General features: G+C 47.2%; 2 protein-coding genes across 5 annotated transcripts in view; one reads left to right on the top strand and one right to left on the bottom strand.

The window, feature by feature from the left end:
• Positions 1-27,695, bottom strand: part of PPP2R3A (protein phosphatase 2 regulatory subunit B''alpha) — a 767,863-nt gene that overhangs the window by 518,432 nt on the left and 221,736 nt on the right. The window lies entirely within an intron of this gene.
• Positions 1-27,695, top strand: part of VPS8 (VPS8 subunit of CORVET complex) — a 231,457-nt gene that overhangs the window by 64,875 nt on the left and 138,887 nt on the right. For all 4 annotated transcript variants that reach the window (XR_007775959.1, XM_050965339.1, XM_050965340.1 and 1 more), the window contains exons 18-22: positions 1,599-1,645; positions 4,567-4,656; positions 12,757-12,803; positions 15,227-15,449; positions 21,673-21,762. Coding sequence is in view for 3 of the 4 variants with exons in the window: in XM_050965339.1 (XP_050821296.1) it covers positions 1,599-1,645; positions 4,567-4,656; positions 12,757-12,803; positions 15,227-15,449; positions 21,673-21,762 (497 nt within the window). In the remaining variant the exon portion in view is untranslated. The remainder of the gene's footprint in view (positions 1-1,598; positions 1,646-4,566; positions 4,657-12,756; positions 12,804-15,226; positions 15,450-21,672; positions 21,763-27,695) is intronic.

Here is a 27,695-nt window from a genome sequence, read left to right as displayed (position 1 = left end):
AGCTGGAACTAACAAGAACTATACCAGGGAAAGGACTGGGCCCAGACTAGGAAAAAGTTTAAGTCTGTGAAAGAAGCTTATTGGAACATCTGAGGGAAGTGGGTATCCACCCACGAAAGGTCATGCTCCAAAACGTCTGTTAGTCTATAAGGTGCCACAGGATTCTTTGCTGCTGATAAAATAGTCAAATATCCTTTTGTGTATCTTTGTAATACAGTAGAACCTCAGAGTTACAAACAATCTTCATTCCCAAGGTGTTCATAATTCTGAACAAAATGTTATGATGTTTTTCGAAAGTTTACAACTGAACATTGCCATAATTGTTTTGAAACTTTACTATGCAGAAAAAAGTGCTGCTTTGAACCATCTTAATTTAAATGAAATAAACATTAAAACTTTTCCTTTATTTTTTTAGTAGTTTGTTTTACACAGTATTATTCTGTACATTACACTTCTACTCCTATATAACGCTACCCGATATAACACGAATTTGGCTATAATGCGGTAAAGCAGTGCTCGGGGGCGGGTGGGGCTGCACAGTCTGGAGGATCAAAGCAAGTTCGATATAACGGGGTTTCACCTATAACATGGTAAGATTTTTTTGGCTCCTGAGGACAATGTTATATTGGGGTAGAGGTGTATTTGTTTTTTCCTATCTGCTGCTGCTGCCTGATAGCATACTTCTGGTTCCAAATGAGTTGTCTGGTTGACCGGTCAATTAATTACTCTGTTCATGACTCTGAAGTTCTACTGTACTTGAATAAATAAAAATCACAAATTTTAGTTTCTGCACATTATAGTTTTCAATATACAGAGGAATTGCATATTTTTATTGGGATATATGTATTTTGCACTTGTAGTGCAGTAAATTAGCTCCTTTCATGCAAAGATCTCAAAGCATTCTATGAGTACCGTAATAATTATACCTTACAAAACTAATCTAAGAGTTTATAAACATGCAGGTAATGACTTAGTTACCTAAAACTCAAATCCTCCTGATTGAATGGGGCAGTATCATAACAGGGCCCTTTCAAAATCTTTTTTCTAAAACAGGGGTCTGCAACCTTTAGAAATGGTGTGCCGAGTCTTCATTTATTCACTCTAATTTAAGGTTTTGTGTGCTAATAATACATTTTAACGTTTTTGGAAGGTCTGTTTCTATAAATCTATAATCTATAACTAAACTATTGTTGTATGTAAAGTAAATAAGGTTTTAAAAATGTTTAGAAGCTTCATTTAAAATTAAATTAAAATGCAGAGCCCCCCAGACCAGAGGCCAGGACCTGGGCAGTGTGAGTGCCACTGAAAATCAACTCACGTGCCACAGGTTGCCTACCCCTGTTCTAAAACAATCAATAAAGAGATTAACTTAATCTTCACATGAAGTGTAGGTTTCGTTTGTAAATGCAAAGGGCCTGTCTGTATGAGGAGTGCCTAGGTATGTTCAGGATATCTGGACACCTGCAGCTAAAGGGTTACAGTGGTTAAGTATTCTATCGTCTCTGAGTTTTGGGAGCTGAAATGAGTCCTCACTTCTATTTGCATATTGATTATGAAAAAGATCTTTTGTTTTTGTTTCTCTTTGTATTCCTTTACAGGATTGTCTGGGGATGTCAGTAAGCGAAAGGCTGTCATTGCAGACCGAGTGAGTTCCAAGTCCCAATTTCATATATATTGATACCGCTCTTAATTTACCCCACAACTATTTATGAAAGAATTAGCTTCTGTCCTCCAAAAATCTCTGTGGGTGTGCGTATGTGGGTTGTGATTTTTTTTTTTTTTTTTAATCATGAGCTTTATTTTAAAAGAGAACCATTTAGAAACTGGTGATCAGGCACACTGACAGAACGTATACTTCAGGTAAAAGCTACTTGCAGGATGTGGTATCTAGTATGCCCCCAAATTTCCCTTTTGGCACTTCACAGGTACCAGAGTCCCATTGCCCAGCCAGTATGTATCCTTCAAGAATTAGACTTCACTGCTCCAATATTGGCAGCTATCCTGCATGTACCTAGCCTGACTTCCAGTGGTTATCTTAAATGTGCCTGTAACTGCAAAATAATTCCTTCTAGTTGACATTGCCCAGTTACTCTGAGTTTTGTTTTTGCGAGCAGTGCACAATGAAATAATATTTAATTGCAGCGAAGACCAATTCAGAGGTAACTAAATATTCAACCTGCCCTCAGTCTCCTGAACATCCCTTTGTTCTCAAGCACAGAGGCTTTCCCAAACCAACTATCCCTGGTGATTTTAACAGTTTAAAAACACTATGGCAGGGATCGGCAACCATGGGCACATGACCCATCAGGGAAATCCGCTGGCGGGCCGGGCCAGTTTGTTTACATGTAACTCGATTGACCGAACCTGCAGACAACTCCCACTGGCCGCGGTGCACTGCTCCGGGCCAATGGGGGCTATGGGAAGCGGCGCCGGCCGAGGGATGTGCTGGCTGCCGCTTCCCGCAGCCCCCATTGGCCTGGAGTGGCGAACCGCTGCCAGTGGGAATTGCTGTCGGCCAAACCTGCAGATGTTGCAGGTAAACTAACCAGCCTGGCCTGCCCCACCAGCGGATTTCCCTGATGGGCCAAGAGCCAAAGGTTGCCGATCCCTAGGGTGACCAGATGTCCTGATTTTTATAGGGACAGTCCTGATTTTTGGGTCTTTCTCTCACATAGGCACCTCTTACTCCCCACCTCTGGTTCTGATTTTTGACACTTGCTGTCTGGTCAGCCTACCAATCCCTGATCTGTGGCAACAGTTTGATGTAAATAGTGGGAGTCTTCTGTACTGGAGAAATGACTTTCATTTATGCTGAGCAAAACCAGGAAGCTGCTATGTTTGGAACACGTGCATCTTGTTAGTTGTGAAGAGTCTGTTGCTTCAGCTAACAGGTCTTAGACTGTCACCTGTTTCCCATTCCTACTTTTTGTACAAACAATCAAGAAAAAGCACACAGAGGGACATGCAGAATAGACATTCTGGTAGTCTCTATTTATATTATAGAAAGCTTTTATACACTCAGATGTCTTTGGTAGAACAAAACCAGGAATTTTTTGATAGGATAAGCATCCTTCAGCTGTCTGACCATCAAAAGGCTCAGTTCAAAGCTGAAATCTCAGAGGAGGAAACAGAATTCTGTTGGCCCCAACTGCCATTAGAGGCATTTTCAGAGAAATTCTTGCTCAGATCCTGCGGCCTTAGGCTGTGTTAGAGGGCTTTCCCTTCATCCCCTCCCCTGGTTTTTGTCACATAGACAGAAAGCAGAAGACCAGAAGTTCAAAGGGCAGGCAATGCAATGTTTGTTGGGGTTAGTTCCAAGCAAGCATATCCATAGCTCTACACACCAGCAGAGTCTGTCCCCCAGTGTTCCATTCCCAGCTCTGACCCAACAGAGCATTTACCCCGTATCCCCCTTCCCAGCTCTGACACTGCAGAGCCTTACGTGTGTCCCTGTTCCCCGTTCCCTCCTCCTTATCAGGCCCAAATATACCTGCAGTGCATGCCCCTAGTTGCATTCTTTACAGCTTATAGTCATATTCCATTTTGGAGGCTTGTGAGTGGAGTTTTCATCCCACTTCTTTTGTATCCCATGGGAGGGGTAAAGAGTGAGGTTGTGTTCTGGCCAAGGCCAGTCTTTTCTTTGGCTTTGTGTTTCTTATGCCCTCCCCTTTACCCCTCCTAACTGGTTGCTTGACCTTGACTTGAGAGAAGAGCCAGGCAGCCTTCCAGTGTATGCTCGTATGTTATACTCCCACCATACCCTGTAACATTTTAGCTGTGTTCTGTTTCTTATCTCTTTCTCGTTGTACAAAGAAACCCATCTGGCTGGGCAGAGGCAAGGTCTTTATTCTTTGTTCACACGCATTAGTATAAGGTATATATGAATATATAGATTATAAGAGTATCAAAAATCAAATGGAGTTGGAGCATGGGAGGGGGTCAGGGGTGCAGGCTCTGGGGGGCGCTTACCTCAGGCAGCTCCCAGAAGCAGTGGCTCTTACACAGAGGTGCTGCCAGGTGGCTCTCTGCGCTGCCCTGTCCGCAGGTGCCACCCCTGCAGCTCTCATCGGCTGGGAACCACAGTTGCAGGGGCGGTGCTTGGGGCCTCTGGGGCTTCCTCCACCCCTGGCTGCCCCTGTGCGTAAGAGCCAGATGGGGGACATGCCACTGCTTCCAACCCCGCTCCCCGTCGAGAGCTTGAGGGCCAGATTAAAACATCTGGAGGGCTGGATGTGGCCCCCGGGTCATTGTTTGCCCACTCCTGCATTAGAGCTTTTCAAATAACATTTTAGATTTTTTTCAACATGTCAAAATGTGTTATTCCCTAACCTCGTTATTGGAAATGGCTGAACCGTTTTGGGTGAAATTTTGCAAAAAAATTCAGCCTGAGGCACATACATGGCATGCGGAATTTCAGGTGGAACAGTTATTTTGGCGAAGTTTTATAACCAACTGAAAACAAGTTTTTATAATGGGAAATGTTGGGCAACATTAATACAGTGGTGCTACCAATCCAGCCCATAGTAGTATGTGAGGAAAATTTCCAACTGTTATCTTTTCATCTAGATGGTTGAAATTGTCTTCCATTATGCTGATCGAACTTTGAAGAAATGTCCTGACCAGGGAAAAATCCAAGTTATGGAGCAACACTTTCAGGTACAGCACCTTAAAGATGCTCTCTTCGTCAAGAGTTTGCAATTTAGATTAAAATTGTAGCTTTTCTCTGAAAGTCATTGACTATTTTATATAATAGGTTTTAAATGTTGTTGAAACATTCATGAAATATGTGATTTTCTTTGAGAAATTAGGTATTGACTACTACTAGGTATTCTTAATTCACATATGACTGTTCTCATTTTCAATGTCTTCTAATCTACACCAGTGGAAATAGACTGAATCCCCTGTGTGCTCTGTTAGGGTATGTAGCAATCCTCTACAGGCCAGCACCATAATTAACTTAAGAGTTCTGGAGTATTCCAAAAATCAGTCCTACAAACAGGAGTTTGTATACAAAATATTCCAGAACTGAAATGCTGTGGTGTTAAACGGCTCTTCCAGAAGGCAGTGAGCTCTTGGGACATAATGACCAGAAAATGACTCAACTTCCTAATTCTCTGGATGAAGAATAAGGTGCTCCACTCTGCATCTGGAGCACTGATGTGCCCTTCAGGAGGTATCATTCAAATCTGCTTTCAAAGTTATTAAATTTTGTTATCTGTTCTTTAAAAGTTGAGCCTCTTTGAACAATGGCATAACTACACCTTAATTCGACCCTGGCTAGTCAGGTGAAGATTGAGTATGACAAGCTGAGCAGTCTCGAGAGATGAATTTGTGGAATTCTGGATACCCACGGCAGAGACTTGAGGGGTTTACAATGGAGTGTGATCCCTTTGGGAAAAGTTAAAGCTATGCCGAACAAGGTACTAGAGAGTGAACTCTGCCACTGGACTTGGTTTTCTCAGGTGTTCCAGAGAAGGCTGTCCAGGCTAACAGGTACAGGTTTAAGGGTTCCTAGAACTCTCAGTAGAGGGGTAGCCTCACTCACTGAATTAGGAGAAAATTAGATATATGTTAATGTTCCAAAATGTTTAATCAGTCTACCAACTTCCACTTCAGAAGATTTATGGAGAGGGAAGAATGGCTGCCTTTTGTCTTCAACCACCTCCAATCCCTTCAGATGCCCTGGTTCTTCTTTGAGTGAGTGCTCATGTGTATTCCACTATAGGTGTGCGTGCTTGCCACGTGCACTGGTGCCGGAAATTTTTCCCTTAGCAGTATCCATGGTGGGGGAGCACCGCTGCGACCCCTGGAGTGGCGCCGACATATCGTGCCATAAAGGGGGCTGCGCGCTCCCTCCACCCTCAGTCCCTTCTTGCCACCAGTGAAGGTAGTCGGAACTTGCTCCAGCCTAGGCTGCAGCATTATAGCCTTAGTGGTATCCACTCTTCCGGAAAACTTCCTTGCTGAACTTTCTCTTGCAAAGCCTGGCTCGGGGAATGCCCTGTGGCCCAGTCAAGTTGTGCGACTCCTGTTGCAATTCCATGCCCAGAAGCGATCCACACAGTCAGCGTCTTTGCTGTCTGGGCGAGGCTCACATTAGAGAGAAGTGTAAAATCTGCCACTCCTTCAAGCTGCGAACAAAGGAGCGTGAGATCCAACTCCAAGCTATCCTCATGGAGTCGCAATTGACTGTGGCACCAGCATGTCGAGCCAACCCCGCGCCCAGCACCTCGTCTTCGGCGCACAGCGAAGCGCCTCCAATGTGCCATCCTGATTCTGCGCCCAGTACCATGTCCTCGGCGTGCAGCGAGGCGCCATCGACGAGCCGGCACCGCTCCCCAGCAAAACAAGGGAAGACTCAGTGGCACTGAGAGAAGGAGAGGGGTGAGGCCAGACCCGAGATGGGCAGCCAACGATCCCCATCGAGACAGACCTCCGACTTGTGCTGAGTGGAGCAGTCCAGTCCCGTCCACGCGAGCCTCGCCCGAAGTACGCATGCCGTCGACACCAGAGGCAGCTCAGGCTGCGCGTGATATCTTGGCGCTTTCGGTGCCAAGTGTGCCGCCTCAGTCGGGCCCCTGGTCCTGTGGAAAACCGCCCTTGGGTGTCGGAGGTCGAGGCACCTTCCCGGGTCGAGGTGCCGAGTAGAGCCCTGCAACACACGTCGACTCCATGTCCTGGCTCTTCAGTGAGCGGATCTCACTCCTCCTGTCCCGGACGCCGTCGAGGAGGTGACAAGAGACGACTGTTCCTCCTCCAGCCTGTCCGAGAGGAACAGGTCTCGACGCCGTTGGCACCGACGCTCGTACTCAAGCGCCCCCTGTAGGGGACCCCGGAAGACTTTGTCACGGCCTAGTTTGGGCTTTTTGCTTTCTCAAGAGCAGGTTATTATAGGACACAGTATACTAGCAGATGCTGCTTCTAGCCGGTTAGAACTGCCTTGTGTGGGAAGCCCCGATGTTTAGATGAACTGCAGAAAGCCCCTGGCCATAGGCCAAGGGGGGCAGCCATTGCTAATGGAAAGCCTCGAATTGCATATATGTGCTGCTTTGCATAGCATTAGCATGATGTTATAATTGCTGCGGGCTATTGGTTGCGTTTTGGACTCCGTACCAGGCCGAGCTTTTTCTTGCGCTGGGTTCCCCATCCCAGTGACAGCAACGCTTGGAGTCCCCGTTGCGGGTGTGTCACATTACCTTCATTAAAGCCAATTAATTCACTGTGTGTGTGGGCCTCGTCCTTGCAGAGCATCCAGGCACGTAACACCCCCCATTACAGAAGCCATGCTCAGAGTGCGTCCCGAGAGTCCCCGGCACTGGGGTGCCGAAGGGAGTCAAGAGATACCTCGTTGGAAATTTACCTTTCGACTTCCACCAGGTCGAAGTCTTGGGGCAGGAGCCGTCATGACAGAGACTGCTCCAGTTGTTCCTGCGGCACTGTGTGTTCCTCCAGGACTTTGGCGTCAGCGCGCAGCTGTCTCTCTCCGAGCTTCACCGCATGACCAACCAGCCCTGCCGGCTCCCGAGGCTACTCATTTCCAAGCCGTTCCCTGGCAAGGACAATGGTGCCACTGGGCACCGTGGCTTCAGGTTCCTGCACATCCGAGACCTCGCTCCATGACGGGAGCCTCTCGAGGCCACCCTGTGTCACCTTCCCGGCACTGGGATCAGACCATGGGCACCGAACCCCTGGCACCAACTCCACCACCAGATCAAGATGTCAAGCCCACGATGCTGCCGGTGACTGAAGGCACCTCACCATCTACCTCTTCGGCACCGGGTGATTCAGTTGCGGTACTGCCTCCCTCTTCCCAAGAGGGACTTCAAGGCACATCAGGAGCTGCTTAAGAGGATGGCAGCAAATCTCGAGCTCCGGGCCGAGGAGATGGAGGAGCCTTCCGATAACCTCTTTAATGTCCTCGCCTCCTCGGTACTGTGGCGTGTGGCACTCCCATTCCATCAGGGAGTAGCCAACATTACCACTGGCCTCTGGCAGACCCAGGTCTCTCTTGCGTCAATTTCCAAAAAGGCCAAGAGGAAGTACTTCGTCCCCACAAAGGGTCACGAGTACCTATACACCCACCCAGCTCCTAACTCCTTGGTGGTAGAGTCGGTCCACCACCGTGAGCGGAATGGCCAGCCCGCGCCCGCACCAAAAGTCGAGGACGCTCAAGGATGCTTGTAGACTGGACACCTTTGGGAAAAAGGTTTATTTGTCCGAGTTTCCAGCTCAAAGTGGCCAACCACCAGGCACTGCTGAGCCGGTATGAGTTTAATCTCCTGGGTGCCCTCTGTAAGTTTGAGCCCCTTCTCTGGGACAAGGACGGAAAGGAGTTTCAGGCCTTGATCGACGAGGGTGCGGCCACGGCCAAAGCAGCTCTCCAGGTGGCTTTGGATGCAGCGGACACAGCCGCTCGTACAATGGCTTCCGCAGTCTCCATGCGACGGGTGTTGTGGCTCTCGCTCTAAGGGTTGTCAGTCGAGTCACAGTCTATAATGCAAGACCTGCTGTTTGATTCCCATCTGCACGGGATGAAGGACTCCCTCACCACCCTTCAGACGCTAGGCCTGTATGTTCCGCCCTCTAAGGACAAGCCCAGGCCTCAAACCTCTGCTCCTCTCATTTGGGGCAGATTCGAACCCCCACCTAAGCGGCAGAGGGAACAAAGGTGCCAGTTTCAATGCCAATCCCGTTTGGCCCCACAGCCTGTGACCTCTAAGGCCAGGTGGCCGGGGGAAGCGGCGTTTTTGACTCGTTGAGGGAGGTCACCGAGCTTGTTGCCAGTGTTCCCCACACCCAGTTAATAAAGTTGCCTTTTATGAACCGTTTATCGGCCTTCCGACTGCAATGGGCCTGTATAACATTGGACCAATGGGTCCTCAGCTCCATTTCCCAAGGGTACAGGCTGCAGTTTGTTTCCACCCCTCCCAACTGTCCCCTGTCCGGGCAGCCAGCTGGGGTCCCGGAGCATGCCCTCCTCCTCTGTCAGGAGGTGGAGTGCCTCCTCTCCCTGGGAGTGATGGAAAGGGTGCCTCGGGAATACCAGGGCAGGGGTTTTTACTCCAGATATTTCCTCATCCCAAAAGCAAAGGGCAGGCTCTGGCCCATCCCCAACCTGTGGAATCTCATGCAGTTCCTCATTCGTGGCAAATTCCGCATGATGTCCCAGGCCTCTATTGTCCATCCCTAGACCAGAGGGATTGGTTTACGGCGCTGGACCTCCAGGATGTGTACTTTCACATCCACATATTCGAGGGTCACAGGCATTTCTTCCATTTCATTGTGGGTCAGGACCATTTCCAGTTTACGGTCCTCCCCTTTGGCCTCTCTACTGCCCCCAGAGTATTTACAAAGTGTATAGTTGTCGTGACTGTCCACCTCAGGAAAAAAGGGCTGCAAATCTTTCCCTACCTCAATGACTGGCTGCTCAAGGGCTGGTCTCAGTCTCTGGTGCAGCAGCACATGAGCATCCTGCAAAACACCTGTGCAGCTCTGGGCCTACTGGTAAACGAGGAGAAATCCACGTTAATTCCGGTTCAGCGCATAATCTTTATGGGGCGCTGCTGGATTCCCCCCCGGGTGGCCATAGCTTCCCTTCCATGGGACAGATTTGAGAAGCTCAGAGCTCTCATCACCTCAGTCGTGGCCTTTCCGGTGACCACGGCACGGGTGTGCCTGCAAATCCTTGGCCACATGGCAGCATGCACCTATGTGGTGCGACATGCCAGGCTTTGGATGAGGCCCCTTCAGCTCTGGCTGGCCTCTCAGTACTCCCAGGGGCAGTCTGGACAAGGGACTGTCCAGATCTGCCAAGGTGGTGGCAGATCTCCAATGATGGTCCCTCCTGAGCAACATGCTCCGAGGTATCCCCTTCCAGAGCCCCCTCCATCACTAGACCTAGTGTTGGACGGCTCAGACCTGGGCTAGGGAGCCCATGTGGGCGATATCAGGACCCAGGGCATGTGGTCACCAGAGGAACTGACCCTGCACATAAATGTCAGGGAGCTCAGGGCCATACGCCTGGCGTGCATGGTCTTTTGCTAGCACATACAAGGGAAGGTGGTCAGAATCCTTACAGACAACACGACCACCATGTATTACATCAACAAACGGGGGCACACGTTCCCGGGCCTTATGCCAGGAAGCCCAACTCCTGTGAGTTTTTTGTATAGCCCACAACGTACTTTGGGCTTTGTACCTGCCTGGCAAGAGCAACACGCTTGCAGACCGCCTGAGCAGGGTGTTCTCCCAACAGCACGAGTGGTCTCTGCACAGGGAGGTAGCCAGGTGAATCTTCCTACAGTGGGGTGCTCCCCAGGTAGACCTGTTCGCCACCACCCTGAATCGACAGTGTCCTCAAGTCTGCTCCAGAGCGGGACCGGGCGAGGGGTCGATATCGGATGCATTCATGCTCCCGTGGTCGGGGCCCCTGTTGTACTCCTTTCCGCCCTTCCCCTTAATAGGCAGGGTCCTACAGAAGGTGAAGTCAGACAGGGCGAGGGTCATTTTCATAGCCCCGGATTGGGCCCATCAGCATTGCTATGGGTCCCTACTGCAACCCTTAGTTGCCCCTCTGTGCAGGCTGCCACTCCGCCCGGACCTCCTCTCCCAGGAGGAAGGTCGTCTCCTCCATCCTAATCTAGCTGCATTCCACCTGACAGCGTGGCTGCTCCATAGTTAAATGAGGAGGAAGGGAGGTGTTCTGAGGATGTGAGGAAGATCCTCCTGGAAAGTAGGAAACCCTCCACACGTCGAACCTACCTGGCTAAATCGTATAGGTTCTCTATGTGGGTGAGGGATAGAGGTCCCTCTCCCTCCTCCGTGTCTATCCAGCTTGTCCTCGACTACCTCCTCTCCCTTAGGACCTAAGGCCTGGCGCCCTGTTTGGTCAGGGTGCACCTGGCGGCCATTTCGGCCTTCCACCCCCTGGTGCAGGGCCTGTCTGTGTTCTCGCATCACATAATAGCCCGATTTCTGAAAGTGTTAGATCGGGCATTCCCATACGCCAGACTCCCTGGTTCTGCTCTGGGACCTGAACCTGGTGCTCTCCTGCCTCACAGGGCCTCCCTTTGAGCCATTAGCCACGTGCTCGTGGTCCCACCTGTCGTGGAAGGTGGTATTTCTAGTTTCCATCACCTCAGCCCGCCGTGTCTTGGAGCTCAGAGCCCTGACTTCTGAACCGCCATATACGGTCTTCCATAAGGACAAAGTTCAGCTCTTCCCTCACCCCGCTTTTTTGCCGAAGATAGTCTCAGCTTTTCACATGGATCAGGATATTTTTCTCCCAATCCTCTGTCCTAAACCCCATTCCTCCAATGAGGAATGCAGCATGCACACGTTGGACTTGTGCAGAGCACTGGCCTTCTACCTGGACAGAACCAGGTCATTTAGGAGGTCCCCCCCCAGCTTTTTATTGCTTCGGCTGAGCGTAAGAGGGGATGACCAGTGTCCACCCAGCGCATCTCCCGCTGGATCACCTTGTGCATTCGCACCTGTTATGACCTGGCAGGCGTTCCTCCGCCTCCTATTGTAAAGGCGCATGCCACCAGAGCCCAAGGGCTTGTCAGCAGCTTATGTGGCTCATGTCCCTATCCAGGACATCTGTAGGGCTGCTACGTGGTTCTCTGTCCACACCTTTTCATCGCACTATGTGATCGTCTCCCAAACGAGGGATGATGCCGGGTTTGGTAGGCGGTGCTTCGCCCCGATAACTCTTAAAACTTTACATTTAAACTCCTATCCGCCTCCATCAGGTATAGCTTGGAGTCACCTATGTGGAATACACATGAGCAATCACTCGAAGAAGAAAGGACAGTTACCTGTTTCCGTAACTGGCGTTCTTCGAGATGTGTTGCTCAGGTGTATTCCACGTCCCACCCTCCTTCCCCTCTGTCGGAGTTGTATGGCAAGAAGGAACTGAGGGTGGAGGGAGCGCGCAGCCCCCTTTATGGCACGATATGTTGGCACCACTCCAGGGGTCGCAGCGGTGCTCCCCCACCATGGATACTGCTAAGGGAAAAACTTCCGGCACTGGTGCACATGGTGAGCATGCACACCTATAGTGGAATACACCTGAGCAACACATCTCGAATGCCAGTTACGGAAACAGGTAACGGTCCTTTCTCAGTATTATTAAATGAGGCGCCAGAATAATCTGGAACATACCTCAAATTTCCTCAAGAAATAACTCGTCCAGCTCTGTCAGAAACCTTTTCTGAAAATCCATTGCCAAGTGAATCCAAATCAAACTCACTGGCTGTTGTCTCCTTATTTTCCCTTTGTCCAGCTGAGCCCAAATCCCCTGTCATCCACTCGTCAAGTATGGAAGATTTTTAAAAGGTTTTGAAACCTCCAAATTGAGATAGATGTGTGTTGCTGTCATGTTTTCTCCTCATACTCCTCCTCTGCAATTTACATCTTTGTCAATTTTGTTTGTAGTGTGTCTGTAGCAGCCCGCCTAACCGGGCCCAGGTATGATTTGCAGTCTCTGCTGGCTGCTGTACTAAAATAAATTTTTTGTTACTGCTGGAATTTGGAAAGGCCTGTGATATGGGTGTAGCTGTGGAGGAGTTACAGCTGTATAATTGTATCTTTTGTCCAGGAAAATCAGGGTAATTAGGCAACTGCCTAAATGTGGGAGCTACCTGCTATTTGACTGTCATTGATTCTTCACAGTATTGATCATGTTGATAATGTATGCCATTTGACAGTACTTTTGATTGAGTTACTCACACTTTCTTCATGGTCTTTCTACAGGATATGGTGCCTGTCATAGTCGATTACTGCCTTTTACTTCAGCGAACGTAAGAGAGTTTGCATGCTTGTCCGTCAGGTTAATGAAACCATAGGAATTGCAATCACAGATTGGGTCAGTGGCCCATCTAGTCCTGTATGCTTTGTCTTGTGGTGACCTGAACAGGTGTTGAAAAACCTGATAGTTGACAATTATGGAATAATGTGCCAAAAGCGGAAGTTTTTTAACTTTCTTCCCTATTGCCAAGCCAATTATACAATAAAGCAGGGAGGATTTATCACTTCTAATTTTTCTAACCCTACCTAATGTAACTGACTTTTCTGTATCCATGTAAATATTGAAGACTTCTTTGAATTCCATCAATACACTTATATTTGATCTATCTATCCAATCTTTGTAGATTTTATGATGGAGCTGGTCACCACAGTATCTCAGCACCTCCATCCTAGATTTTTTTTTTTTCTTGCTAGCACTACTGTGAAATTGACTTGACAGATTTTCCTTTTAAGAATTTTCTACATTTCCCCCATTGAGTAATTTCTTGTCCTTTGAACAAATGACCCTCGGGCTATGAATATTCATCCCAGTTCAAAAGTAATGTTTTTGGTTCGTTCACCTTAAACTCTTCTAGTAAAATTGTTAAACCACAGTGTCAGTAAGAGCAGGAAAATGTCACGTCAAGAAAATGAAAAGCTGACACTGCTTTAGTTTTTCATTAAAATTTTTTTCATTTCCACTTAATCACTTTATTCTTTTTCAAGTCTGCTTACAGAGAGTTCAGTTTAGTTTATGTGCACATTGCTTTCCCTCAATACTTCTCTTTATCTCCTCTAGTAAATCATCACTCACTTGCTTAGAAACCAAGTGCCACCCTTCCAACTCCAAGAATTAAATGAGATAGAGGTGGAAAAGATTTTCTGGGTCTACTAGTTCTTGTCCCTATTTTACATCAGGATTTTTCCTGCATGTTAAATGCTTATTCGAGCTTATCTACAAATTAGTTATATCACCTAACTACGCCAGTCTAGTTAAAGCAATACAACTCCTCGTCGGGGACACAGCTGAATTGATGTAAAAGTGCTTATACTGATCTATTTTATCCCATAGGGAAGGGAAATAAGGTTTTTATATTGGTATAGCTGAATCCACCCCAGAAGTTGTGGTGGTTATAACTATATGGTTAAAAATCACGCTAACCAAAACAGTTATGTGTACAGAAACTGTGTGTGGACCTAGCACCTCTCTCACTTTTTATATGGAGTCACTTCATTGTCTAATTTTCACTGTTCTTTGAAAAAACTGTTTCACCAGCTTCCAGTGGTGCATGTAGCCTCCGTGTTCAATGAGTGCATCACACCACTGGTTCTCAACCAGGGGTCCGGGGCCCCCTGGGAGGCCATGTGCAGGTTTCCAGGGGTTCGTCAAGCATGGCTAGTGGCCATGACTTGCTAGGGCCCAGGGCAGACAGCCAAAGCCCTGCTGTGCAGGACTGTAGCTTGGGGCCCCAAACCCCACCTCCCGTAGCTAAAGCTGAAGCCTGAGCAACTTAGCTTTGCGATGTCCCCCTGTGGCATGGGGCCCTGGGCAGTTGCCCTTTTTGCTACCCCCCAACGCCAGCCCTGGCTTTTATATGCAGAAAAAAGGTTATGGCACAGCTGGGCCATGGAGTTTCTATGGCACGTTTTGGGTGGGGGGGGGAGGGACTCAAAAAGAAAAACTCTGATGTAATCACAGTATGAAACAAAACAAAAAAAAAAATAGAGAGCATGATATAATGAATGCTGGGGCAGGGGTGTGGTCCGGTGAGGGTCCAGGGCCCGCTCTCAGTGCTTGTCACCCCGGGGCCTTGCCAGTTACTCACTGTCTCAAGAGACACCTTGCCCAGTATATGGTCAGGGAGGCATCTCTGCTCAGCATCTGGATCTTGCTGCACAGAGTGAGGAGAGGCCCCACAATGAGCCCAGTGCCCTGCTGCCTAGAGAGTGGGACACATGGGCACCCTCATGCACCCCATACCCATACATCCTCTGGCAGACTTTGCCCTTTGGGCTTCCCTGGCAGCATGTGACTGACATCATTGCACAGTGATATGGCTGGGAGCAGTGCCACCATGATGCAGATGCTGGGCTATGTTGAGCTGCATGTGATTTCTCATGCAAAAGGAGTGAATACAGCTCTCCACCTGCCCCTCCCCACCCCCTGGGGGTGTTTTTGTGGGTGCAGTTAAACCCATGAACCACTCTGCTAAAGCTGCCTCTACTAGCTTCTGTCCCAGGCTACAATATGATGGGTACATTTGTAAAAGCGTTAAATGGTGTCTATGTTGGTGTTAAGTGGGATTTCAAATTGTTAAGCTAAAAAATGCGGAATACTGTAGTCACCTAGATTTGTATAGAAAGCAGGTCATTGTAACATTTAATATATTTTAATTAATCTTCATTTTAATAAGTAATTGTCACTTTTTTCTCTTAGTGACCTTCTGTTCAGCCAGATATATGACAAACTGAGTGAGAACTCAGTGGCAAAGGGTGTTTTTCTGGAGTGCCTGGAGCCTTACATTTTAAGTGATAAGTTGATGGGAATGACAGCTCAAGTGATGAAAGACTTGCTGCTTCACTACCAAGATAAGAACCTAATGGAGGACATGGAGGCCTGCATTGTGCATATGGATATCACCAGCCTAGACATACAGCAGGTGAACTGCCATGTTAACTTAGTCTATATTATACAGGAGGTCAGACTAGGTGATGGCAATGGTTCTTTAAGAGATTGTGTATGTCCATTCCACTTCAGATGTGTGTGCACCCAGTGCACCAGAGTCAGAGATTTTTTCCCTTTGGCGGTATCTTTCGGGGTCTTGCATGCAACCTCCACTGCCTCGTGCTTCTGCACTTTGGTATAAAGGGCAGATTGACCCTGACGGTTCTCAGCTCATTCTTGCCTCCCATGATTAGTAGTTGGAGCATGTTAGCTTGTTCCTACTTTCTCTTTCAGGGAATTTTTTTTCTCTCTGGTATATAATTATTGGTACTCATTGCATAATTAATTAGTGCTTTAGTGTAAGTTTCATTGGTCATTTTTCTTAGTTTTCTTAGCATGTTGGTTCCTGTTTGTTCTGGATGCTGATGCCAAGTGCCAGAGCATGCTCAGTCTCTGGGCTTTCAGCCTTGCACTGTCAGCAAGAAATCTGCCAGTCAGTGACTCTCATTCCAGGTGCCTTAAGTACCATGGTAAGGGTCACATCCGGGACAACTGTCAAATCTGCAGAGACTTCCAGTCCTGGATCAAAATGGGCGGGGAGGTGAGACAGCATCGCCTTCTCCTGGAGGCTGTCCTGTGTTCACCTTCCTGCATGACATGGTCACTGAGTGAGTGTCAGGATCCCAACAAAGGCAGTCAGGGCCAAGGGTCAGAGGAGGGACAAAATTGATGCTGGAAGTAGCAGAGATGTTCGTAGTTGGTTCCAGGCCAAGGTTGATATCAAAGGTCAGGGTCTGAGTCAGGTTTCAGGGTCTGAATCAGGGGGCAAAGTCCTAATCAAGCTGAGGTAAAAGCCAGGAATTCAGGAGCAGGGATGGTTGTGGTAGATACAGGAGATCGACATCGTTGCGAGGATACTTCTTGGAACCCCCCTGTGGTTTATATAGGGCAGGGAGCTGATCAGGAGCCATGAGATGGCTGTCTGTCAAACCCTTCAGGCGGGACTTCCCATGGTCTGTATCCACAGTGGGTCATGGGAAGTGGAGTTGCAAGCTGGTTACAGCTGCCACTGGGTGTTAGCCTGGAGATATCAGCTGCCTAGTTGCTCTGCAGTCGTGAGTTCTAGACCCATGGGGCCTCACCTAGAATATTTCTTCCTCTGTTAGAAGTGTGCCTCAGACTCTGCACCCAGGGCCGGCTTTAGGAAGCTTGGGGCCCGATTCGAACAGTTTCGACAGGGCCCCGGCAGGAATGACAAAAAAAAACACGTAAAAAAAGGTGGGGCTTGTACTCACGGGGCAGCTGTCCGAGTCTTCGGCAGTGGGCCCTTCACTCACTCCGGGTCTTCAGTGGCATTGAAGGAACTGCCACTGAAGACCCAGAGCACTGCCAGATGAGTAAAAATTAAAAAGGAGCCTCTAGCCAGGGAAGGGATTCTCAGCTACTTGCCCCACCCACCAGCAGCTCTGCCACTGGGCGCGGGCCCCTCTTAGGGGGAATTGGTGGAATTGGCCTAAAGCCGGCCCTGTCTGCACCTATCCAATTTCCTGGAGCTGATGAAACACAGACAGCATGCCTTGAAGGGCCAGAGTCCTCCAAAATGTTGAGGTCCCCAGTACTATCTTCCAGCAAACAAGCTGGATGGCAGGGTAGAGTGTTCTCTGGGAAGATGAATTTTGGGCACAGACTTCATCTTGCCCGGAGTCATTAACTCCTAGCACTGGTGTTCATGCTGTTGAGGTGCACTCCCACCGCAGTGCCATCCTCTTCGATGCAGCAGCAGCAGGGAAATCTTAGTATCAGCAATGCTGGAAGCTTATTATGTGGCATAGGACCTACTATGTCTTGGTGGTGGATTCTCCAGCAGTGCTGGAGACAAATCAGCTGGTACCAATTGATCCCTCAGGCTGAGGTTTCACACCTGTCTCCAAGACTCTCAGTATTGTGATGGACTTCAGACTGTCCGGTGCGTCCTTGCACAGTGCAGTCCAGAGGCAAACTCAGCATGCTGTCTCTGGTACTGATTTCTCTGGAGGTGTGCCACTGGACCTCAGCACCACATGGTACAGCATGTCCATGGTCAGGTGACTCAGGATCTTTCATCGGAGACTGAGGTAGACATCTATGCCCCTTGCTCCTCTCTTGCCTGTCTCATGATGATTCTGCTCCTGGTGCCTGGCAAATACCCTAAGGTGATCAAGGGATCTGGATTCTTGGGCTGGCAGGGCTTGGGTCCTATACCCTACCAATGGCCGTATTGGAACCCATGGGATTTTTCCACCACTAGATCCTACCATCTTCATCTTCCTTCTTGATAACCAAGTGAATGACAGATTATTTTCCATGAGGAGACTCAAGTTGTTACTCCAGTACCAAGCAGAAACAGCCTTATGTGCCAGAAGTCCCATCACTTTCTGTACAGGAGGCTCCGTTTCTAATTCCTTTGTGCTGCTCCCCATCATCACCTGATGAGACTGTGGTGTCAGGCGTGTCCTCGCCTTTTCAGGGTGACTCCAGGCCCTACCAGAAGTTGACAGAGGGTTGCTTCCTCTCTTTATGTTCTAGTCAAGGTAGTGCAAGAGAGTTCTATGGGCAGGTGGAACTACTGGCATCAGTAGGACCTTTCCAAATGCTCTGCATATAAATGAAGCCATCCTGGAGCCCGCAAGATTGTTGTGGCAAATGCCATCATCTCTGTTGCTGGCAGCCAAGAGAGCCGAGCAAAGGTATTTTGTCCCTTCTCAGGGCTATCAACATTTCTACCTCCATCCCTTGGATTCCTTGTTCTCTTGTTTACTGCCAAGACAAGCATCAGGAATGACCTCCTCCCCCAAAGGATAAAGAAGCAAAGAGACTTAGCATTTTCCATAGAAAGCTTTATTCCACTACTGGCCTGCAGTTTATATCTCTAACTTGCATGCCTTTTTGGCCAGATAACATTTTTCCTTCAGGGGCCATGTACTGAAGTTTGCAAACAAATTGCCAGAGAGTGCCAGGCAGGAGTTCCAGGCTATCTTGGCAAACTGGTAGCTAGGACCTTTCTCCAAGTTGCATTAGATAGGGTGGATTTGACAGCCAGAGTGATGGCATCAGCAGGAACGATGCACAGATGTTCATCATGGTTTCAGTCATTGGGTGTTCTGCAGAAGGTCCAACAGGCTATCCAGAATCTCTGAGTTCAAAGACTTGAGGGCAACTCTGAAATCATTGGGCATTTATACTCCTTTCCCTGAAATGAAACAGTTCAGTTCTGTCTTCAGTCATACCAATGATACCCACTTGTCACTCCTAGATAGCCTAACTGCTAAAGGAAAAATCACAGGGGGAGACCTACACCTCCTCAGTTTTCTTCTGTGGTAGGTTCTTGTAGACAGCCAGGAATTTGTAAGCAGCTTGTTTAACTGCCTTTCAGGAACAGAATACCGGTTAACTTTGGTCCAGTTTCTCGCACCTTTATTTTTTCCAACAGGCTATCCTATTTGCTGTGCATTTAGGCCAGAATTACAATGGATTTACAATTACGTTTTGAGACCTCTCAATTACCAAGTTTTTAATCTACTTAATGTGTGCCATGTCATTTTTAGATCATTACAGTTTTAATCAGAATTTTGTATGGTACCAAGTCAAATGTCTTAGAAGTCTATCATCTTTATCAACCAAACTTGTAATCTCCAATTTTTTAAATCAAGTTAGTTTGACAGGATCTATTGTCTGTAAACCAATGTTGATTTCCATTAATTACATTACCCTCCTTTTAATTCTTTACTAATCGAGTCCCAATTGAAGAGCTCCATTTTCTTGCCAGGGATCGATATCAGGCAGACAGGCCTATAATTAGTTGGGTCACCCTTTTTTAAAAATGGCACACTAACTTTCTTCTAGTCTTCTGGAACTTTGCTTGGATTTTACTAGGTTGTTTAAGTCATCCTCCCAGATGTTTGTCTAGGCTGAGACTGGAAGGCGTTTTATCCCATCTGCAACTGACACAATCTTGTCCTGGATTTGCTCCTACATTCATCTGCTATGACATTGCTAATGTAAACCTTCAAGACAGGGCATAGTAGCACATTCTTCAAGGTCTCGAGCCACTTTTACAGCTTGACTGGTTGTGGTAGCTATAACAGACATTTGTAAAACTGCAACTTTGGTAGTTGGTGTACACAACTCATTACGCTGTAAAGGCATCTCCTCATTCTAGAGATGAGGCCAAGTTTGGCTGAGTAGTCCTTCAATTATTGTCAGATACTGAAACCCACCCACCTCAGGTGATTCACAAGCAGTTCAACCTGGAAGTGAAATGGACATATGCAGTCACTCAAAAAAGAAAAAATGGTTACTAACCAGTTATATAGCTGTTGTTCTTTGAGATGTTGCACATGTCCATTTCCTGACCCACTCTCCTTCCCCTCTATATGAGAAGCACTGGAGCTGCCCCGACGAATATCATTAAGGGAAAAAATCTCTAATTCTGGCACACTGAGTAGGCGCACACCTGAATTAGAATCACATGTGGAACTCATCTTGAAGAATAAAACTTACAGAACAGGTTAGTAATTGTTTTTTTTGTTTGGTTTTCTTTCTGGCCTTGGAATCTATGAATCTATGGATGGACTTCATCTGCATGAGAGGCAGCTCTGCTGTACAAGGCAGCATTGTATATATCCCAAGATACTCCTTGTAAATTTCTCTCTTTTTGTAACTGCTGGCCCAGCAAACTCCATCTGGATTTGGGAAGTTAAACTGTGTTCTTTCCTCCTTCCCCAGTAATAAAAGCTATGCAGGCCAAACTCAGACCTTACTATACTTAAACAACCCCATTGTCTTCAGTCAGTAACTGAAGATAGACTTTAACCTAGACAACAGCATTTTAGAGAAACTACACTCCACATCCTTTTAACCACACTAATTTAATTAAATTACTTTTAATATGTGTATTGTTTAGGGCATTGTGCCCAATTTGTGGACTGGGGGACCACATAGGTGCCTTCAAGGGTGACTGAGTTAAGAAAATATTCTCAATGCACTGTAGCCTCTATTTTTGTTTTCAGCCAAAGCATTTGAAGTGGGTCACCACTAAAAGGAGGTGATAGGGCCCACGGTCACCCACATGTCTCCCCTCTAGCCCCAGTGGCAGCTGTATTGTGAACTGGAAGCACTAATGGCTACTGTCTCCTCTGCGTTTGCTCATCAGCTTGACAGGGAAAAGGGTAGCTCTGGTTGCTCCATTGTCTGCTTCCTTGCTAAGCTGTGGAAGCCCCAGGGGGAGCAATGAAGGAGCTCAGCAGGCTCGGTCTTGGCCTAGGGGAGCACATAGCAAAGAATGGTTCTCTTCATCTTCTCAGCCCCCAGGGCAACCCAGCAGAGGGGAAAAGCTGAGAAGCAGCCAGCAATCACTGCCCCATCATTCTCTACCCTGGCACAAGTTAGAGCAACCTGGACATTGCTCTAACTTGGAACAGTTTGGTATGCACCTATAGCATGCTGTAAAGCAGCTGGGACTAGCCAGAGTGCAGCATGCTTTAGCTGCATCCACTCTTGATATGCCCTCAGCACCAGAATATTGGAGTAAAGTATACTGACTCATGGCTCCTGGGTATTCCAAGCAAGGGGCTCCCTTTTTGACACCTGAGTTAGTGCAAAGGGAGTGTACCAGGGTAGAGAATCCTCAGGGTGTGAACTGTGGCCCCTTAACTTTTTTGAAATAATATATTTAACCTGTAGGCTGATGGGCACCTCTGGTTTGGGTCTGGCTGATGGCATGGTGACAGAACAATTTACTAACTCAACAAAACCCATGACATTTGGAGAGCTGTTCTCTTGGGTCCTTTGCTCCAGAGGTCAAGGGTGTAAGGAATTGGGAAGACCTGGATTTCTCATTCCAGTACCTCAGGCCATGGATTTCTAGTGTACAGTGTAGAGCCATAAGTCAGATCTGTCTCCCCCATCTTGGTAGCTTGGCAGAGTTCTGCATATGGCAAATTTTCACTTGTATAACTTTGCACACTGCCTTGCCCCCCTCAACAACCCTCCCCCCCAACAAAAACAAAGCAACCCAAACCCATGCCGCTGTTTTCCTGCAACTAGCTAGGATAAGTGCTATGGTCAGAGCTGTCTTTGAGTGAATACAGGAAGGGAAATTAATGGGATAATGGAAGCTGTTAGGCTGTTCTATACAAGGATTCTCTACATCTGAGGAAGTCTGCTTTGTTTCCATGCAGGTAGTTCATCTGTGCTGGGAAAATCATCTGTATGATGCCATGATCTATGTGTACAACAGTGGAATGAATGACTTTGTTAGTCCGATGGAGGTAGGAAGACTAGTCATGACCTATGCTTGTGGTACCTAATGTCATTCTTTAATCCATCCATCCCCTTTTTGTTTCTCCCTGCATCTTTCATATGACATTGGGAGGGATTATTTCCATCTAAATATTTTTATTTTTCAAACGGCTGAGAGAAATTGGTCTGTACCATTCAGCACTCATCTTTATCTGAGGGTCAGTTTGTAAAGCTCTGATCACTTACTGATCTGCTGATTTGGTGTGTGCTGCATGTTCTTCCCTTTGATTCTGAGCATGGGAGTTTTGCTGGTAGCTAGTGTACAGTGTATACAGATTCACCTCTTGTTCCTGTCTCCTACTGTATCTAATGTGCATTTTTCATATTTCTCTGGGAATATTCTGTGAAACTCGATCAAATGCCCTTCTTATATCTAAGTATACCATAAAATGTCTGAGGTATTAGTGCTCTGCTGAGTGTCAGACCACAAACACTGTCAGATCTAATGTCTGTAACAATATAAAACTAAACAAGTACAAAAAAAAAACTCATGCAACACAATAAGTAAGGGTTAAACAGAATGCGTGTTACAATCTGGGTTGCTTTGTCTACATGTTGCTGATGGCCATTCTGACAATGGGATGTAATGCACAATGATAGCATCCCATCTTTTGTCCAATTGGGAATCAGCAGGTGAGAGAATGAGTTTTTCTCTAGGCACCCCACTATGTGCAGTGTCTTTTTGTTGGGACACTGCAGAGTGTTGGGAGTAAATCACTTTAAAAATGTATAGTGCGTACCTTCTAAAAATGAAACCTACATCTATCTCTGAGTTGTAAAGAATATTCATTAAGGTTACAACAACCAGCAAGAATGCACTTTCATGTAGAAATCCATGAATCTTCCTGACTTCCCTGCATGGTGGATTCCACTCTTCTTCAGGTGCTGCTCTCTATGTGTATTTCACTGTGGGTATTCATCTAAGGGTATGTCTACACTGCCCACCGTGATCGATCCAGCGGGGATCGATTTATCATGTCTAGGCTAGATGCTATAAATTGACCCCCGAGCACTCTCCCATCGACTCCTGTACTCCAGCTTGGCAAGAGATGCAGGCGGAGTCGACGGGGGAGCGGCAGCAGTCGACTCACTGCGGCGAAGACACCACAGTAAGTCGATCTAAGTACATCGACTTCAGCTACATTATTCATGTAGCTGAAGTTGTCTAACTTAGATTGATTTCCTCCCCACTCCCCCAGTGTATACCAGGCCTTAGACCAGAAAATCTTTCAACTTATGTCCATTGGTCTATGCCTGGACCCTGGATCTCCTTCTGCTCAGCACCAAGGGCATAAAGGGAAGTGTGGATTGATCACTTCTTCTTCAGTTGCTTCTTACAGCCTCATGGCCTGAGTCAGAATCCTCCGTGTCCAGAGCTATTCTCACATTGTCTTAGTCTTTGTGAAGATAACAGTGTATAGTCTGTTAGCATTTGTATAGTATTCTTACAGTTAATGTAGCTTAGTTTTCCCCACCCTGGGGGACACTCCTTCTCTCTTTTGGACTAGAGCTGTGCCTAGAAACCTGGGGCTTAAAAACTGCATCTCTTATCCTTGGTCCTCCTCGGTCAATGAGGACCACCAGCACTGCATTGAGTACGTGCTTGTTTCTGCCAAGTGCAGTGTCTGTCACTCCTTCCCACCTAGGGCACAAGAGGGAAGAGAGTGCTGACTGAGGAAGTTTCTCATAAGAAAGCCCTGAGGCTCCAGTCAGATCCAGGCTGGAGAGACCCTCCTGCACGTTGGCCACTGTTCTCAAGCAGCATGCTTCTGAGCATGAGCTGTGGAACAGAGGCTGGATCAGATAAATCTAAAGACCTGTTGCCTCAGGCTTTTCATGAGATTAAGGGGCATTCTCACAGACCCAAAAAAAGATTTCTCCCTCTGCTTCCAGGAGAAGAGGTCTCTGACTCCTTCCAAGTTGGGTGAGTCTTCACATGCAAGTTCCCAGGACTTAGATCTGCCTAAGCCTCTTAACCTCAAAGGAAAAGCATACAGGAGGATAGTCCAAGAGAACCAGGCCTGGTATCGATACTGGTGCTGACTGTGACCTCTAGCAAGCCAAAGAACTGACATCTTCCAGTATTGACTAAGTGCTCCTGAATGGACTCTTTTTGCCAATGGTACTCATTTGGTCCTGTAAGGATCCGCCAACCACAAAGTCTGTCGCAGCACCAGATCCGGTGCAACTAGTAACCTGGACCCTCGTATTCCAGGACAGACAGAGAAATTTACTACCCTGGAACTCCTCTACTTTTGGGCCTGGTTCTTCTGAGGGCTGTCTTAATCCCATAAAATTATACAACCTTAAGACGGAGTTATTCCCATACTCCATCCATGAGCTGGAGCTTCCTTCTACCACTACTGACTGTACCAGTGGTGGAGACTGATCTGGCTTTCTGTATCCGATGTCCAGGATGAATCATCACTTCCCAGACAAGTTAGCCCGAACAGGGCTTTGAGAGTTATCTGGACCTGTCCTCTGCACAAGCATGATTACCCTCCAAAGGGATTGCTGGTACCAATTCCTTGAGGCCCCCGAACCGGTCTTCAACTCCTCAAACTGGCCTTTTTGGAGTCCTTGGGATCATTATGCATGACACCTTGGATCTGTGTGCTTGTCTAGAGAGTCACATCATCCCTCTTCTCTCAGGCAACAGCATCCTGCTCTGCGGGGGTACTTGGAAGAAGACGATGTCAAGCTAGTACCGACAGTCTCATCATCTTCTCCTTAACCCCATGAGGCAATTGCCCCATTTTCACCATCTCTAACTGAGGGCTATAGGCAATGTCAAGAATAGTTGCAGAGGATGGTGGCAGAACTTCAGATCCCATAAGAAGTTCAAGATATGCAGCACGAGCTCTTGGATTTCTGCAGCCAGTGGGCCCCAGTTGGATAGCTATCCCAGTGAAGAGGCTATTACAGAACCACTACGGTGGTATGGCATGTGCTGACAATGTGTACTGCTACCCCTGGAAGGGCTGAGAAAAAGTTCTTTGTGCCTGCTAAAAGGGCATAATTCTTGTTTACCCATCCTGCCCCCAACTCTCCAAGTAGTACAAGCAGCCATGGAGAGATCCAGGCAATACCCTAAAACCACCTCTGCGGACATGGGAGCGAGACACCTGGATCTTTTGGGGAGGGAAGGTATTTACATCCACCAGTCTCTAGTTCAGAATCTCTAATTACTGGGCCCTGTTAGCGAAATATGACTTTATGAACTACTTGAAGTTTCTGGAGTTCAAAGACCAACTCCCCGAAGTGGACAAGGCCCAATTTTAAACTCTTGTTAAGGAAGGTAGATTCATTATCGCAAGCATCAGTGGATGCTGCCAATACCACATCAAGGTCTGTAGTGATGTAGTGAGAATAGTTGCTTCAGTCTTCGATTTTTTTTTAAAAAAAAAGCCCCCCTCGCCCCCCCAAACATTAAGCAATAGTCCAGCTCCATCTTTCTTTGTGAGGCCACATGGCCTCCTGTGCTTGTGCTGCCATTCGCCAGGCTAGAAATCTGTTGTCTTGCAAGCCTGGCTCAGGTCTGTGTATACATTGGACAGATGCAACATGACCACTGTAGTGACAATCTCCATCTGTGTCAGGGCTTCACTCATCTGGAGATGAACTCGAAACATGTGCATTGGAGTCTTTCCTACCTCCCGTAGCCAGCATGTTGGTAATCATTGATGCATCCCTCATAGATTGTGGAGCCCACATGGGCAATTATATGACACAAGGTAGGCCAGGATGAATAGCAGTCTCTTGAAACTTAAGGGCAGTCAGACAGGTGTAATGCATCCCAACTACTCCTACCTATCCTGACAATATGACTGTCTTCTGTATAAACAAACAAGGAGGGCAAGATACCTGTGCATGGAGGCCATCAACTTATGGTCAACTGGTGTACCCGGAATCACGTCGCAGTTTTGGAGTCATATCCACCTGGCGCTCAGAGTGCACTGGCAGAGAACCTTAGCAGTCACTTCTCCACTTAACATGAATGGGAGTTACACAGTTCAACCTCAGTAGCCTCTCTTTGATGTGCCTATCGTGGACATTTGAAAGGAGTTCCAGCCACACTTTCACAAGCATTATGCTTTGGTCCAAGCCTCTTCTGCTGACGCAGGATTTGGAATTGCAGTGTTAGACATCTGTACTTCCATCCTCGCACCCCCTTCCTAGTTAGCTGCTGCTTGCCAGTCACCCACCTGTGGAATACACATAAGGATCAGCACTCAAAGAAGTAGTAGAGGTTATTTACCTGTAATTGGAGGCTCTTCAAAATGTGTGGTCCTTGTCTCTATTCCACACCTACCTGCCTGTCTTCCCTTCTGCTTCAGACCATGACTGTGTTTGTGGTAGAGAAGACATTGGAGAGGTAGTCAGTCCGCATCTCCTCTTATCGCTCGGTGCTGAGCGGAAGGAGAGAGATCTAAGATGAAGATGTGGCCCAATGGATACTACTTGCAAGATATTCCAGTCTTTGGCACAGGGAGCTCATGCGTACCACATGTGAAGTACAGATAGGGACCACATCTCTAGGTACAGGCAAGTAACCACCACTGTATACCCCTTGAATGCAGTCCTGATGGCTAATGCTCTTGAGAGAGAATTCTATAAATGTAAAAGTGCTTATAATGAAGGCATCACTAGTGACTACATGGCTGTGTTGAAATGTGCAGGTATAGTGAGACTTTAGATTTTTCATACATAAAAATATTTTTGTCCAATTTACAACATTTACACAGTTAGTTTTCTGAGATTGCAAGTGAATCTTCAGTAGTTTAGGATAGTGATTTTCAACGTGCGTTAAGCAAATCTCTGGGTGTCCACAGACTAAGATTTCCAAAGGGGTCTGCACATTCGTTCAGAATTTTTTAGGAGTCCGCAAATGAAACAAGGTTGAAAACTAATGGTTTAGGAGATAACCATTTTTAAAAAGGACACCTTGAAATGTAGACATGCAATGTCCTTTGTATCTGTTTAGCTAACTGGCTTGTTTGTAACAGCTCAAGGATTATATCGATGTAGCTATAGATAAACCATGCTCTGCCTGAGAAGTTAATACTAACAGTGGTTCAGATTTCGAAAGCAGTGCAGGGATTTAGCCATTAATTTAGTGGCAGGCTAAATTCCCTGCACTGCTTTGAAAATCTCAGCTTACATTTGAGTATTATTCATGGTTTCTGTCTAAACTGGGTAATGGCTATTTTGTACAACAAAGGTAACTTACATCCTAGACAGTGAAATGCTAAAACTTAGCACTTGACTTTCTGTCCTGACTGCTCACTCTATCTCCACTGCTCATCTTCATACCCACAGCTCAGTTTATGCTCCCCTGGGGAGTCTGTCTGAACTTAGGGCTCCTTTCTGGCAAAACACAGCTGATTTGTCAGCCAAAGTAAGTCCCTCACTAGTGGAACTACAAACGCCACTTCCCAAGGCAAAGAGTTTTCTTCCCTCTGTCCTGGTAATGGGTGAGGAAGTGGACAGGTTCTTGGGGAGACTTGCAGAAAATATTTCCTGGGAAGGTGGAGCCTGTTGCTGTCCTAGGAAAACAACTCTGGTGGCTGAACCTGCTGTGGCTCTCCAGAGAGCAGCCTGGTGCTCACATAGCTCACTAAGTCCTTGGGTTTGAGGCTGCCTCAGGTGAACCTTAGTAGATGGTTAGGAAGCTTGTGGTGGTATGGGCTGGCTGGGGAGGGTTAGGCAGCAGGGCTGGGGAGTCATGGAGGCAGGAATCGGAGGCTGGGGGATCTGGGCTGATCAGCAGTGCTCCCTAACTGCTCCCTGGTACTACTGCTTATCTTGCCTCTGTGGCTTCCCGAGCTCATTGCATGCTAGAGCTTGCCAGCTAGTCTCTCTCTTTTTAATGTGTACTCTAGATTCTCCTAGGAAGCACCTA

This window comes from Gopherus flavomarginatus, chromosome 8 (assembly GCF_025201925.1).
Source record: "Gopherus flavomarginatus isolate rGopFla2 chromosome 8, rGopFla2.mat.asm, whole genome shotgun sequence".
Lineage (NCBI taxonomy): Eukaryota > Metazoa > Chordata > Testudines > Testudinidae > Gopherus > Gopherus flavomarginatus.
Note: the sequence above shows the minus strand (reverse complement) of the source record. Positions and strands in the feature narration are given on the sequence as shown.